A 16,189-nucleotide genomic window follows, 5' to 3' on the forward strand; every position below is an offset into this window, starting at 1 on the left:
ATTCTATCCTCTCCCTCCCGCTACAATATGGAAGTTCTGTCTTCTCTTCATCCAGCCTTAAGGTTGCCCCAGTCACCATGTCACATCTTTATACTGTTTTATTTTTAATTTTTTCTATAAATTATTTTAACACCAAATTTTGGATGTCCATTCCTCTATTAAACTCGTACTAACAAAAAATATAAAAAAAATATTTTCACTCAAATAAAATGACTAAAATACCCCTAAAAGCTTCAAGGGGTATTTTGGTCATTGTTTTTTATAAAAAAATTATTACTAATATTTTTTATAGGTGTGCCCCAATGAGAAGATGGCACATACCATTTATATTCAAAAAATTTGTATTAAAAAAACTAAAAATAAAATACTTTGAGATGTCGGATCTAAGATCAAATGGTGAGTGACTCTCTTGATAACAAACAGACGGCTGGATGGTAGGGGGTGGAGAGAACTACTATGTTATAGGCAGAACATAGAAAGCTTTCCCTAATCCAATTCCATCTAGTTATGCATCTTATCCGATCCCAAAAATAGCATTAAGTAAGGGCAATGCAAAAAGAGATGATTGTTACTCTCTCCATCCTACTTATAATTCTTTTCATCGTCCTCCATAGAAGTTTCATGCTTTCAAGCAGTGTTTAAAAAAACGCCGAGTCGAACCGGACTCGCCCGGTTCGACTCGGGAATCGCCATGGATGAATCGAATCGGCGAAAAAAAGGGGAATCGTCCGGTTCTAGAGAGAACCGGACGATTCTGCACAGTGACTCGCCGATTCACTGTACGGGAATCGGCGAGTCCATATAGTGAATCAGCGAGTCCCGTACGGAATTTTTTTTGTAATCCATGATAGATTTTTTTGTAATACTTGATCGATTTTTTTGTAATTCATGATCGAATTGTTTTTTTTTTTTTTTGTAATCTATGATCAAATTTTTTGTTTTTTTTTTTTTTTTTGTAACCCATGATAGAATTTTTTGTAATCCATGATCGAAATGTTTGTTTTTTTTTCTTGTAATCCATTATCAAATTTTTTGTTTTTTTTTTTTTTTTTTGTAACCCATGATAGAATTTTTTGTAATCTATGATCGAATGTTTTGTAATCCATGATCGAAATGTTTGTTTTTTTTTTGTAAATCCATGATCAAAATGTTTGTTTTTTTTTTTGTAATCCATAATCGAATTTTTTGTTTTTTGTTTTTTTTGTAACCCATGATAGAGTTTTTTGTAATCCATGATTGAATTTTTTGTAATCCATGATCGAATTGTTTTTTTCTTTTTTTGTAATCCACGATTGAATTTTTTGTTTTTTTTGTTTGATTTTTTTGTAATCCATGATTGAATTTTATGTAATCCATGATCGAATTTTATGTAATCCACGATCAAATTTTTTGTAATCCATGATTGAATTTTTTGAAAATTTGTGATTTTTTTTTTTAATCCATGATCGAAATTTTTTTTGCAATCCATGATAGAATTTTTTGAAAATTTGTGATTTTTTTTTTTTAATCCATGATCGAATTTTTTTTTGTAATCCATGATCAATTTTTTTGAAAATTTGTTTTTTTTTTTTTTAATCCACATTATTCAAAGAGAAAATGAGAGAGATGATGATTCTGAGGCCACCCTATCCCAGCCACATTATTCACATATCGAGTCCCAACAGCAACAGTGTAGGGATGAGCATGACAGTGCAGGTGAGCATGAAGGATGAACAATCTTCGGGGATTTTAGATTGGGAACATAACAAAACACTAACACTCAGGAATTTGGGAATAGTCAGACGCCTGCTAATATCGATGATTCTTTTTTAGATCGAATCAATGAATTGTTAAACAAATTCAATCAATGGCACCAGCGTGACCAAGAAGAACAATAACGTCGTATATCATTTTTTTTTAGATCATATGTTACTAATGTAATGCTTTATTGTAGTTCATGTATGTTGATATACTTATTCCATAATAATTGTATGTTTATCCTTCTGTGTGATGTAAATTAAATGTTGAATGGCGGTTCATGCAGGGAAAGAACATATCAATATTCGCATATTCATTCAAAAACATGAAAATTCTTAATGGAGTACCTTCATTTCTTATTGAATTCCTAAAAAACAATATTTATAATGAATTTTAATAATTTTTTCGGATTTTTTTTAAGCTTTATTCTGACCGATTCATCCGATTCTCGATACGGATCGCCGATTCGCCGATCCGAATCGGTTTTTTGGGAGCCCGATCCGGATCACCGATCCTTTTTTTAAACCATTGCTTTCAAGTATTGAACCCGGTCCATACTCCATACTTAAACCTCCGGATGTGTATTCATAGAAACTTTTGTTTGTTTCTAAGCGCTAACTGAAAATACTTTACCCATGCTTGAATCAGCACAAATACATAAAATAAAGGAAAAAGTGTATAAAACTCTCAAAAATTGACTTTCTAAGCAATTTTTTTTATCCAAATTTTTTCTAACAACTTTTTTCCAAAACCATGTTTCCTAGCAAATACCCCCTAACTCAAAAAAAAAAAAAAAGAGGCTAAAATACCCCTCCTTTACCTCACGTTGACCATGGCGATCCACCATGTTTCCTAGCAAATACCCCCAACTTAACAAAAAAAAAGAGAGGCTAAAATACCCCTCCTTTACCTCACGTTGACCATGGCGATCCGCTGTTTGAAAGAGGCAGTGTGGCGCTTATGTCACTAATTTGGAATGGTCTGGCACTTCACCATGGCGGTCCGGCACTTCTTTATGGCGGTCCAGAGTTTGGAAGAGGCAGTCCGGCATTTGTTTATGGATTAATGAGCGGTCCAACATTTGTGAACTACGGTCTGGCAAAATTGTGTCTGGAATAGGCAACACAGCAATGTACAGTTCCGGTCTGGCATAATGGATGGGTCCGGCAATATACATGTCCGGCGTTTCCTTTTATTGGGATTCAAAAATGATTTGTTATGTACTGAAATGGTACTTTTGTCAAAAAAAAAAATGAATTCTTGTATTGGGAGAATGTTTGCTATAAAACTTGATTTTTTGAAAAAAATATGCTAAAAAAAAATAATATGGGGTAAAGTGTCTAATAAGTCTACTTTTGGGGGTTTTATACAATTATCGTTAAAATAAAATTAAAGGAACCTCCAACCGGGGTTGGTACCAAACACCGTATACTGGATGCAGTCGCTCTGTAGAGTGCAAGACATCAAGGCCTATGGTTAGCAGAGTATGGGAAAATAATTTATAAGTAGGTTTGGCAATAGGTTAGCCAACCCAGCCCAATAAAATCTAGGCCCAAGCGCTAAAGTTGGAATACAGGTCAGGCCCGACCTAGAATCCTATTGTTGGGACAGGTCGGGCTTGGAGTTTATGACCTGACAAGCCGAGGACTTTACGATCCGAACTCCAACCTAGAAGTTGGAATGTGGTCAGAACCTAGCCTAGAATTCTATTGCTTAGACAGGTTGCGCTTGGGCTCCATTGCCTGACCAATTGACAACACTACGGTCCCAAGTCCAGCTTAGGGAGGCTTACAGGGTCATAAGCCCCGCTTTTGCCCACATTGGTCTAGACCTAGTCCATTGCCAAGCCTAAACTTCAAAGTTGCAAGGACATACTTATATACGTTGGTTATTGGAAACCGGTCGGGTCGAAGACCCGATGGGTTGAAAGTTGCTATAAAGTTCTGTGGATATGGGTGGGAAGCGGCTCGAGTTGATAGAACTGATGGGTTGACCCCAACTAGATCAAGATCTGGACCCAAACAATGGACCAGATGGGGCGGGTCTGGGTCTGCTTCACCAAGACTTGTTCCGGGTTGCCCCTGAGTCTCGATCCAACTTGAATCCTATCAAGTCATAGTCGGGGTCGACTCGACCTCATATTCATACAATTAAGGTACATATAAATATATAGTTATCATGTACTATAAAATATATAATATAGTACAATATAATATAAAGTTTTATATTTTTTTAATTTCTAGAATTGGATGCAACATGACTTGGTGGGTAGGGCTTGGTTCCATTTGACTTGGACCTAACCAAGGCCAAGTCGGAAATCGGAATAACCTAAATCTAGTAGGTTCGGGTATGTGTGTAGGTCAACCTGACCCAACCCATCTTGAGTCCTATCCATGGAGCTTTTAAGGGGAGGGTTATGATCCCAAAATTGGGTATGGACAACTTTCTTATCCTAGAACTCCTATGATTTTTAAGGGAGGCGTTTGGCAATTAAAAGTTGGAATAAAGATTGAAAATTTTAAATTATTAAATATGGGATCCTCTTAAGATGAAGATGTTGCGATGGATAAGCGGCAAGACAAGAAATGATAGAATTTACAATGAATTTATTTGAGACAATTTAGGTGTGGCACCAATAAACAATAAAATGTGAGAGAGTAGACTTAGGTGGGTTGGTCATGCGTAGCATCGACCAAGTACAACACCTGTTAGGATGTGCGAATTAATTTAAGTGGAAGGACTAAAAATGGCAAGGGATAGGCCAAAAAGTACGTGGTTAAAAGTAGTCTGAAAAGATATAAGGACTTATCGCCTCATTGAGAATATGGCCTTTAATATAGCAGAATGAAGAACCAGGATTTATGTACTCGACCTCAATTAATTGGAAAAAAAAACTAAAATGATAATAATGAAATATGAAATGTAGAAATTTAAATACCTAGCAATGAAAAATTTAGTATTTGATTAATCTATTTTTAACTTCTTAGGGATTGGGGAAATAGGTTTGGTTTAACTTGGAATTTGTAAACCAAAAAATTTGCGAGTATTAAGTGCTAATTGTAGAGATTTCAAAATCATAACATATCAAAGGTAGGTTAAACAAAATGAACGATCTAGATTATATAGGACGAAAAAACTTTTTAGGTGTGAGTTGAGAGTCTGTGTGAGTATTTCAATTTTATTTCCTTTCTATAGATCGGGTTAAGCTGAGAATTTGGGCATCCATACTTCCCTCCCTTGCGTATTATTTTTGCAAAAATAAAATGATGAGGATACCCCCACAAATGGTTAAAAGCACGTATGTGTATTTCAGTTTTTTTTTTTTCTATGCAAATTTTTGTTTTTGTTTTTGGTTTTTTTTTTCCTTTTTGTATACCAAATTGAGCTAAAGATTTTAAGATTCTATATTTCTTACCCTTGAAATTTATAAAATAAAAAAGAAAAATACCCATGAAACTCAATATTATGTTTAACCAAAAATGTCATCGATCCGACTACGATTGGACAATTCAGAGCATATCTAAATATTTCAATTTTAATTTTTTATTTGCATTAGAATAAGAGGAAAGCTTGACCTACTCCCATCCTTCTCAACCTCACACACGTGAAAAATATAAAAATAAATAAAATATACAATCTGAAATAACCTAAATACCCTTGAAACTGTGAAAAATATAAAAATAAATTTCGTTAAATCTGAAATAACCTAAATACCCTTGAAACTTTGAGTGATATTTTGGTCATTTTAATTTATATGAATTATGTCTTTTATACATTTTTATAAATGTGTCCCATTGTTTATACCCTCCAAATTTTACTTTGAGAAATAAAAAATAAAAATAGAAATATAATAACTTATGTCCATATTTTCAAAAAGACAAAATGGTCTCAAAAATGAGAAAATTGCACTTCCCATATTTCTGATAATTTTACTCTTGCATTGGGTTTAGGATCATATATCTCATTTTTTGAGAAATAGACTTCCTTTTACTGCAGAAATCTTAGTTGTCAAACATAGAATTGGTTCCAAAAAATTTGAATTCTGGCAGCCAAGTTTCTTATTTTCAAACACGCCCCTAAGTTGGGAATTTGGGAAAAAAACTTCGTGGAGTCTATATTTTTAATGGAGAAAATCGTGACCAATTTTTCTTCAAACATCCCCTTCGTTGGTGGCATTTCAGTTTCCACTTTATTCAGATTAATTAGTGTTTGAAAACCTTGAATTTCAGGGCAGATCGTTCACCCACAGATTTCAGATCTGGATCAGTCCAAATTGAGGATCCCAAAAAATATGAAAAAAAAAAAATTTGAAAGAAAATAAAAGTTAAAAGTGGGGTTTCTAGGGTTGAAATTTAGATGGGACCTAAAAAAATAGTAAATAAAATTAAAAAAAAAAAAGAAAAAATATATATGAGGAGGGGGGCAGCCATGCCAACCATACCTGGTTCAGGTCCGCCCAATTCCCATTTAGATTGGCAATCCAGATAAAAAAATCACAGAGATTTAAAACACTGGATTTACTACATGAGGAAGACATATAAGATGAGAGCGTAGAAAGAAACAGTAAGAAATTGGGAATCACATGCATCGTTCCGAAAGTTTATTTCACTTATTTATTATAACAAAACAATTGGGATTGTGACATTTCCAACTTCTTGGTTCCTATGATTCCATCTCTTCTTGTAGTGGACGTTAGAGATCTCAAAGAAGATTCCATTAACTATGCTCCAAAATGTAGCAATACCACACGACCTTAATCACAAAAAATAATAAAAACACAATTGCCCTTTTTGTACAACTATTGTTTTATTTATACAATCAATTAACTTTTGGATTGAGCAGCTCGACATGCCAAGTCCTTAGCCCTTCATACTATCTTCTCCCCAAAAGCAAGGAGGCCACACTAAATAAAATTAAAAATAAGAAATATATAACATGAAATAAAGACGAGGAGCACCAAAAGTGATGATGATATATTTCAAAATTAAATAAAATTATAAAATTAAAAGAAAGTCGAGGATTGGAATCCCTTATTTGAATGGATAAGAGGATTGGAAGCGTTGGAAGTTGGTACCGCAACCTTTATTGCCTTTCTTTTTCAATGTTTTTGTCATTTCTCACAAATTGTCTTGCGTCTGTTTAGAAGGTGATACTGCACTCTTTGTATCCCTCATGTTTCTTTCAGTGCTGTTGTCGACGGTTAGACATAAGGAAGCGGTTAGCATGCGGCCAAGTCCGCACATGGAGAAATACGGGCCCCTTAATAAATTTATTTTTGAAATAGAATTCAATCCTAATTTTTAGGGAAAATATAATCTTTTGAATTGGGTTCAAAATTTAGGGAACAAGTTCAAAAAATAAAAATACGGGCCTAATTTATTTTTTGAAATACGGGCCTAATTTATTTTCCCTTAAACTTAGGGACCAAGTTCGGAAAAAAAAAAAAAAAATTGAAAAATGAAGTGCATTGTCTATGTGTATGAAAAATAATGTGTTAATAAACATTTTTTATATTTTTATTTTTTCATTCTATTTATGGTCAGATCTAAGTATTTTTTGTTTGATTAATTATATGGTGATTCTAAAGTAGTTATCAACGTTTTAGATCATAAAATCTTCCTCAGTTTGTCTTTTGCCTATGGAATTAAATGTATAGTATGCTCCCATGGGAGTACTAATCCCTTGCTCACAAAAAAAGTTGATCTCCTTGTTTACTGGTACGTTTCTTATACGAGACGCCAAAACTTTGTTCATTACAGAGCCGTAGTCGTGATGCATCCTAACCGTCCATTATCAACATTAGGGACCCACATAATTCACACCATATGAACTCACATCTCAACCGTCCATCAAGCCCCTTGAATACCTTTACTTGTGCACATGTAAATGAAACAACCCGTGACCGGAGTCATTTCCACGTGGCATGAAAATTCTCCCAAATCACTTTCATCTCAACAGTCCATCGCATACATAAACATGCATGCATGCATGGGAAGAGCGATGTATACATGATGACCATTTTATGGAGACAGATACATTGAATCTGGACGATTCCTAAAATTTCGAATATTTCTTTTTCTGCTTTTTTCCTATTTTCTGAAAAAAAGGGTTAAAGTTTTTAAAACTGAAAGTCATTGGTCCCCAGCACGCGGGCAAGTCGATGAAATCAAGGTTCAACGAATGTGGACGCTTTGAGATTTGCTCTTTCCACGTGTCTCAGATACGGATATTCCGCATTTCGTGGCAAGCGAGGGGTAAACAAAAATTCCGATTCGGTCCTCAACGAAACTTTAATGGCGACTGCGTCCTTTGGAATCCGAGTCTCCACTCAATTAATGATCGTATAGAAAATAAGTCCGTTTAAGAAAGGGTTCCGTTTTTTTAGTTACATAAAATTTTACTAAAGAAATCTGAAAAGATATCGAGATTTTTGGTCTCAATGATGCCATGGTATTAAATAAAGCATAATATATATAACCGACCTCAATTAATTGAAAAATAGTTATGATGGTGATGATAGGCAATAAGTAAAGCCTCGCCTCATAATTCATCAAAAATTGTAATTAAAACATTGGAAAATCATTACATTGATCATCTCATATTGCACGCATTAGTTGTGAAAAAATATAGGATTTTAAGCTAATAATTGTGTATATTGTAACAAATTATCTAGGCCGTCCATTTTACTATAAAAATAAGTGTTCATAGATCTATAATATATGTACCATTTTTTTAGTTTCAAACTTTGTTATTGGTGTTGAAAATTGATTTAGATCCATCATTGTTGAAAATGCTTTCTAGATGAAGATTTGAGGTGAGGCTTTGTTTTGTTTTTCATAAAGGGTAGGTCTTATAGAAACTTCATCCATAAATGGGCATAGAAGTTTGTTGGAATACACCAAAATTTGTAACAATAATAATTTGCCCTTTTCAAGTATTCTTGATGGGTATTATTAAAATTAAATCAAAATACAGGTAAAATGTTAAATAGCTAAACCCTTTATGATAAATTTCTCATTAATTTATTAGGTGCATCTTGACGAGAATAATGAACTCTTGACATTTCAAGTGATTCGGATTTGTAAAAAAAAATAAAAAAATTCAAATACGAAATGTGATCGTAACTGTCAAATCAACCCAGATTGAATATGTTGTCAGCCTATAAGCTGACATGATCATTTATATATATATATATATATACGATCAAACCTGGTAGTGATGGATCTAGATCTAATGAATTGGACTAGACCCAAAGTCCATTTTTAACTAAGATCAAGTCAAGTCTCATCTTGGTTAGAGTTGACGAGAACCTGGCCAGACCCATATTCACCCGTAACTATGGGATTTTTTTATTTTAGTACATAGTCACAAATCGCTTCTAACCAATAGATGTCAAATCATATGGTTAGGGATAGCCACCATTTTTTTTTTTTTTCTTTTTTAGAACTTTTAGTATGGTGAATAATACAATCTAGCAAAAACCCGAATTGGCTAGGTGAACCGATCGATTATTAGGCCAATTTGTATTCGCGATTCTTAATATGGGTTCGTGATTTATCCTGCATATTAGGAGAATATTTTTTATATTTTCAAATAATTAACAATAAGAGTTTCAAAAAGTGATTTGGCTGGGAACCCCGTGATTCAACCAATTTGAATCACCAAAGCCCTTAACATACTCGCTCAATCATTTGATTATTACTTATCGTTTATATAATGAGAATAAGAAATAGTGTACAATGTCGGACTCACTCCTAGTCACCAAGACCCAAGCCTGAGTCCCTGAAGTCCGAATCGGGTGAGCCTGAGTCGAATGAGGTAATTTTTTAATTTAAAAATTTAAATACTACGAGAAAAGAGAGACTATATATTCTTGCTTTTTTGGCCCCCAAGAAAGTCTCTCTCCGATCATATTAAGTCCAGCAAATGTTTAAAGACCAATAAACAAAGAAAGAAGACAAAAGGTAGACGAGTCCTTACGGATTTCCTACAGGCTAAAACACTACTTGAAAAAAAGAGAAATTTATCATTCTACCTCCAATAGAAGCAATTTCACCCATTTATGAGTATTTTGATAGGCATTTTGAAGTTAACTAAAACACATAGATAGAATGTTAAATAATCTATCTTTCACGAGTATTTAGATAAATTTTAATTAAGAAAGACAAGAGAAAGTGCAGTCTAGTGAGACAGTGTGAAAATAGTTGTGATTCGTCACGTGCTATGGAAATTGGCACGCGCTCTAATGCAGGGAACCACACAAGAGAGAAGCGCGTATAAGATCTGAAGTTTCGTTTATTGGAAATCTTTTTGGTTGGTGGAGTGGGCCTTTTACAACTCCTCTTGCCTTTATGATAATAAAATACCACCCGAAACAAACAGTTATTTATTAATCGCTAAAACGATCTTCTAAGGACTACGGCGGCTCTCTCTCTCTCTCCTAATTACTCAACTCTCTCCGTTATTTGCCGATTCGAACCGATCCAGCCACTTCAGCAATCTAATGCATATATGTATGGGTTGGACGCCGCTGCACTAATCTGGATTGGATTTTAAAACCCTAGGTCAAAAATGCTGAAGGTTCCTAGCCTAAACCAGGCCCAGTGCCCGAGCTGACCTGGGTCGGACCATTCAAGGTAAAAAACAGAAAAAAGAGGAGAGAATATTACCAAAATAAAAAAAAGCCTGCTGAGCCCGGCCCAAGTCACGTGATCCATTGCGTGGGTCGGCCCAAGAGGGCCACCAAACGCGTTTCCATCCACGAATTTGAGATGGCCACGGATGCATGACTACCATGACATCTCACATAAATACATCGCCCATGGATGCATGACTACCATGACATATCACATAAATACATCGCCCATGGATGCATGACTACCATGACATCTCACATAAATACATCGCCCATGGATGCATGACTACCATGACATCTCACGTAAATACATCGCCCACGGATGCATGACTACCATGACATCTCACATAAATACATCGCCCATGGATGCATGACCATTGTAACATCCATGACATACATACATCGCCCAATTTCCATTTTGTCCGTACAATCTATCGCACGCCCAACTTTACCGAGTAATTACGAAAATAATAAAATAATAAAAGGCGCCTATAAATCCTCGAGGGAGCTGCCTCCCTTTGTTCACGTTTCTCCAGAGTTTAGAGAGAGAGAGAGGCGTTGGGATTTTGCAGAGAAGCTCTTTTTTCACATCTTCTGCAAATCCCAGCGTTCTTTCTAACCAGCCTTTTATTTGCTTCTCCTTGCTGTCCTTCTTTTTGGTGTTTCCATTTTAGAGAGAGAAACAAAGAGAAGGTGGAGCGAGATACTCAGATCTCGAGAAATTGTTTCTAGTGGTCATTAGTACGTCTCGATTTTTGGATTGGGCTTCCAGTTATCAGGCGATTCATTGAAGCAGAGTGCCTCTGATTTCTTTGCTTCTGGTATGAGACTCTCTCTCTCTCTCTCTCTCTCTCTCTAAGCTTTTAATGGGGGCTCGAGCTTTTGAAGAAGATGATAGATTTAATGATTTATATGTCCCTCCCTTTTTTTATTTTTTTGCTATTTTGTAAAACACCAAGAAAAACATAGTATATGATGAATGTGGGTTTTTCAAAGGACACATGTATCCTCTCTCTATGTCTATCCCCCCTTGTATTTCGCCATATATTGAGTTGCCTCATCTCGTAATATCATTTTTGCCCCCATAATCTTTCTGAAGATTGGGACGAACTTCATGGAGAGAGCTTTTTTTTTTTTTTTTTTCTCTTCTGAACTTGAGATAGAGCTCAATTCTACTTTTTTTTAGGCGAGTTTCTCCCTCTAAGAAGGAGAGAGGGAAGAAGATATTGCACTTTGCCCTTCTGGTGTGAACTTTAGAAATTAACCAGTAATGTCCTTTGATGGAGCGAGTTGATTCTTTGTTTTATAGAAAATGGTTAATGTGCTCTGACTTTATTTGAAATTAGGGCCAAGGTTTTACGGAAAGAAGTAAAGCCTCAAGAATTTTTAGTTTCAGTGCCGGAAAACGTTTAAATCATCGTCAACATTATTGTGAAAAAAAAAAATTTCCAAGTCCTAAAAATAGTGTATATAATAAGATATTATCTACTCCGTCCTTTTTAAGTGTTTAGGGATCTACAAGAAACATTCTACCGTTTTTTAAGCCACAAATTTCATAATCTGAAGTGGAAATAGATTTTAGTGCTAGCCTAGAGATTTTTCAAGCTAGGCTTTGCCTTATTTTGATAAGGCCTATTTCTTATAGAAACTGCATCCTTAAAAATAATCGATCCAGAGTCAAGCAATTCAACCCCAATTCTCTGAGTTCTTAACATCAACTCGAGGTCGTCATTCGACTCGGGAGGACTAGTTTACTAGCACGTCTAATACATTTGATCTTCTGCAATTATTTATTCATTTATTTATTTAGTAATTAGCTGTAATGTAGTACTGAATACTTAGTGAAAACGCAAACCATGTGGGCGTGGTTTTCAGTGTTTATTTGAATCTATATATAATCGTGGTTTTGGTTTGTTGCAGTGAGGGAGAAGAAGAAAAAGGAGGAAAATGGTGCTTTGGGTTTTCGGCTATGGTTCTTTGGTGTGGAACCCAGGCTTTATATTTGATGAGAAAATTGTAGGATTCATCAAGGATTATAAGCGCGTGTTTGATCTTGGTGAGCATTCATCTGCGTTCTCTCTCTCTCTCTCTCTCTCTCTCTCCTAAAACAAAGAAAAGAAAGGTATTGATCATAGTAATAAGTGACTTTTTATTTCTCAGCTTGCATAGATCACAGAGGAACACCAGAAAGGCCAGCAAGAACTTGCACCTTAGAGACCACAAAAGGAGCGATATGCGTAAGTTTTTAAGTCCTTCCCTTTTTGCATCAATATTCCTCCTTATTAGGCCTCAAATATTTTGATAGATTTATACAATGAAAAATGTAATTTTCCACAGTGGGGGGTCGCATATTGTGTAAAAGGATGCCCTGAAAAGGAGAGAGCAGCCTTGGAGGTACGTCTCTCTCTCTCTAGTTAGATACTTTCCTTATGTCCAAAGTGTGTGTGTCTCTCTCTCTAGAACTTAATGGCGGATTCTATTTCTTTTGGTGCAGTATTTGGAGAGGAGAGAATGTGAATACGACTGCAAGACTTTTGTTGATTTTTACAAGGTAGAATTGCTTGCCCTCAAAATCCATCCCAAAAAAAAGCAAAAAAAAACTCTTTATATTGTTTTTCTTTTTGGGGGACATTTTTTTGCTAATTTCGTTTGCTAGATCATGTCTTTCCTTTTTTAGATCTTTTTCCTTTTTTAGATCTTTTTCCTTTTTTTGGGAATTCAGGAGGAAGGAGATGCATTGGAGCCAACCTTGACAGGAGTCTTAGTGTATGAACACTGATCCCTTTTTTATTTCTAATCAAATTAAAAAATGGGAATATTTTTTTTTTTTTCAGAATTTTCTAGATTCTTATTTAAAATAAATAGTTTTCGTTTTCTCTCAGATTTACATCGACTCCAGACAAGGTAAAGAATAAATATTTCTTGGGTCCAGCCCCGATGAAAGAGATGGCAAGGTATGTAGGTGCATTTCCATATCATTTTTTTTTTTTTTCTGTTAGGACAATTCGAATTTTGAAACCTGGCCTAATGAAACAAATATATTAAATCTCCAAAAGAAATTTACTGTATTTAATTTCTCACTTCTCCCTATTTGGATTTGCAGTCAAATTGCAACAGCATCTGGTCCTTGTGGAAACAACAGAGACTACCTGTTCATGTTGGAGAAGGCTTTGTTTGACATAGGTATGAGCCTCCTCTCTCTAGATAGAAAGGGGTAGAGATTTATTTTCTCTCAAGATTTTTTCTTTTTATAAAAAAAAAAAGAAAAGATATTTGAGAGGAGAGAGATTATTTTCTCTTTATAGCTTTTGTTTCGGAAGGAAAGAAATTTTAGAGAGAGAAGTGATGGGTTGTTGTGAAACAGGTCACGAGGAAGACATGGTAATAGAGTTGGCAAGGGAGGTGAGGAAAGTGGTGGGAAAGATGACAAAAGGCATTCCAATTCCTTTAGCCACTGGCACCCACCTACCCATCAATCCTCAATTCACTCACATCCATCACCACCTACCCATCCCTGAAAGCCCCAAGATCCTTATCCTTGATTCCTGACCTCAACACAAAAAATTTAACAACTAAAATATAGAGAAAAACTGGACTCAATATTTTGAGACAGATTACTAGGAGGGAGATAGAGGGAGTGAGAGATTGATGTTAGAATAGAAGCTAAAGAGAGGTATTGATGTTAGAAAATAACTTAGACAGAGAGAATGATTTTAGAAGAGAGAGAGAGAGAGATCACATTTTTTTTTATCTGCTGACTGAAATTCTGCATTTAAGGTTAAAATGAAAGAGAAATACATGGGTGGCCTTCATCACTGTTTTATTATTTTCCCTTCAATTTCTTAATATCATCTTGCTGACTTAACAAGGTCAATTTGATGTTGGACTTGTGATTTTTATTGGCCCTTGTCATTGTTAAATGCTGTATTTTTTTGGATTTCTTGTGGTATGGTGTCTCTATAGTGGATACTGATAGGGCGAGGCATTCTTTAATTTTGCCTGCCCTGCTTTCAATTTGTATCAAAGCACAAGTTCTCAAATGAGCGAAATGGACCACAATGTGAAACAATCTCTCTCTCTCTCTCTCTCTCTCTCTCTCTCTCTCTCTCTCTCGATCTCATGGTCTCAAGGAGATCTCTCTCTCTAGATTTCAATGGGAATGCTCTCTCTGGATTCCAATTCCAATGCACGTCCCTCTCCCTGAATCTCATGGGCTCTCTCTCGGTTGCAACGGAAATGTGAATACTGATTTCCAGGTTCCAATCCCTCAAATCTTTCTAAATGCACTCTCTGGGTTTCAATGGAAGTCTCTCTCCGGATTATCGTGGTCTCAATGGAATATATATCTCCGTGCAAATGGGAATAGTCTGATCTCTCGGTTCCAATGGAAATGGGAACACTTTCTGGTCTGTAGGTATCGATGAAAATGGTAATGCACACAAAATCTCCCAGGGTACAACAATGGTAGTAGAAACATGCTGTATATGGTATGTGGAGGGTAAATCTCCACCGTCCCTCCATGTTCCAAACACCATTGGCGTGTGATACACTTCCCATCAATCAATTCTTGTCTTATTCGAGAAAAAGCTTGCTTGCTTGCTTGCATATTCGCCCCACTTGGAGGATAAGAATATGGTCTTAAGACCTGAGACATGTTCTATTCGCTTACAGCAGCAGTATCCCCAGGCTCTATGAAAACTAAGTAAAGCCTCACCTCGAATTCTCTCTCTGGGTATTAGAAACCTTTATGATGACTTTAAAATCCACTTTTTAACACCGTCTCATGAAGTTTGAAGTTCAAAAAATATAGAGATCTTGTGGATCTACGAACATTTATTTTTAGAACAAAATAGATGGTCTAGATAATTTGTTATAATGTACACTATTTTTGGGATTTAAAATCCTCCTCTTTTTCTTTTTTTTCATAACTATAATGGTGAAGGCAAAGATAATTAATTTGAAGGTTTTATGATGTTAGAACGTACTATTTTCAATGAGTTTTAAGGTGAGGTACTTATTTTGATGATAACGCTGCAGCCCTATCAAAACATTTTTCTATTCTAAATCACTAGAAACCCAGAGCTTTAACAACATGAGGATGCATACTATTTATGCTCCCTCGGGAGCATATTTATTTCATTTCACTAAGTCAATCTGAAATTTTGGGAAACAACTAAGCATTACTAGATGATTATTCTTGAAAAAAAAAATGAGTTTGAAAAAATAAAATATCAATTTTCCAACACTTCAGACATTATTTTTCTAAGTGCTTAGAGGTTACAATTAAGAAATTTTCTATTGGGATTCTCTACTACAAGACAATTTATTTTCTGTACAAAGATATCATAGTCAGCTATTGGATATAAAATTCAATAAGTGAAAACATGCCACAATATTTGACAGATTTTGTTTTGACTTCGTGTCCAAAGAATGACCCATCCACAACCATCAGGTTTCAAATCTAATCGTCAATGATGATTATAAACCATTATATAAAAAATAAAGAGCTTAATTGCATATACTTCATTTTCTATAGAGGTTAATCTATAAGGTTATATCTCCAATATTTGGGATACTAAAAGTAATTTAATTGGGGTTTTATTGGCGGGAGTAGAATATATTTTTGCTAACAACACAGATTTGATGGTCTTTAAGAATTGAAATGCATTGGTCAAAGAACACTACAAATTCAACTACTTTTTAAGGAGCAACTTTCCTTTTTTCTTTTTGCCCCTTCAAGTTCATCACCATGGAGGTTGTCAACCCTATTCCCCTATTTGGATGATGAAAAGTTTGGCCAAACCAATATGGCTATTC

At 35.1% G+C, this 16,189-nt stretch overlaps 1 protein-coding gene across 1 annotated transcript; it reads left to right on the forward strand.

Moving 5' to 3' along the window:
- The first annotated feature begins 10,923 nt into the window (after positions 1-10,923).
- On the forward strand, positions 10,924-14,441 carry LOC18440759 (gamma-glutamylcyclotransferase 2-1). Its single transcript, XM_088848070.1, has 9 exons — positions 10,924-11,193; positions 12,293-12,428; positions 12,533-12,609; positions 12,710-12,766; positions 12,867-12,923; positions 13,095-13,138; positions 13,255-13,326; positions 13,476-13,555; positions 13,737-14,441. Exons 2-9 carry the CDS (start codon positions 12,320-12,322, stop codon positions 13,919-13,921), a joined length of 681 nt encoding a protein of 226 aa, XP_088704196.1. The 5' UTR covers positions 10,924-11,193; positions 12,293-12,319; the 3' UTR covers positions 13,922-14,441.
- Positions 14,442-16,189: the final 1,748 nt, after the last annotated feature.

This window comes from Amborella trichopoda, chromosome 1 (genome assembly GCF_054954075.1).
Source record: "Amborella trichopoda isolate Santa Cruz 75 chromosome 1, AtrichopodaSantaCruz75HAP2 v2.0, whole genome shotgun sequence".
Taxonomy (NCBI): Eukaryota; Viridiplantae; Streptophyta; class Magnoliopsida; order Amborellales; family Amborellaceae; genus Amborella; species Amborella trichopoda.

What these genes read in the sequence shown, in the direction of transcription:
- LOC18440759 (XM_088848070.1), top strand. Translation starts at nt 12,320, where the DNA reads ATGGTGCTTTGGGTTTTCGGCTATGGTTCTTTGGTGTGGAACCCAGGC. An exon ending in ACCTTGACAGGAGTCTTAGT is followed by an intron (nt 13,139 to 13,254) that starts GTATGAACACTG and finishes GTTTTCTCTCAG; the next exon opens with ATTTACATCGACTCCAGACA. An exon ending in CCGATGAAAGAGATGGCAAG is followed by an intron (nt 13,327 to 13,475) that starts GTATGTAGGTGC and finishes TTGGATTTGCAG; the next exon opens with TCAAATTGCAACAGCATCTG.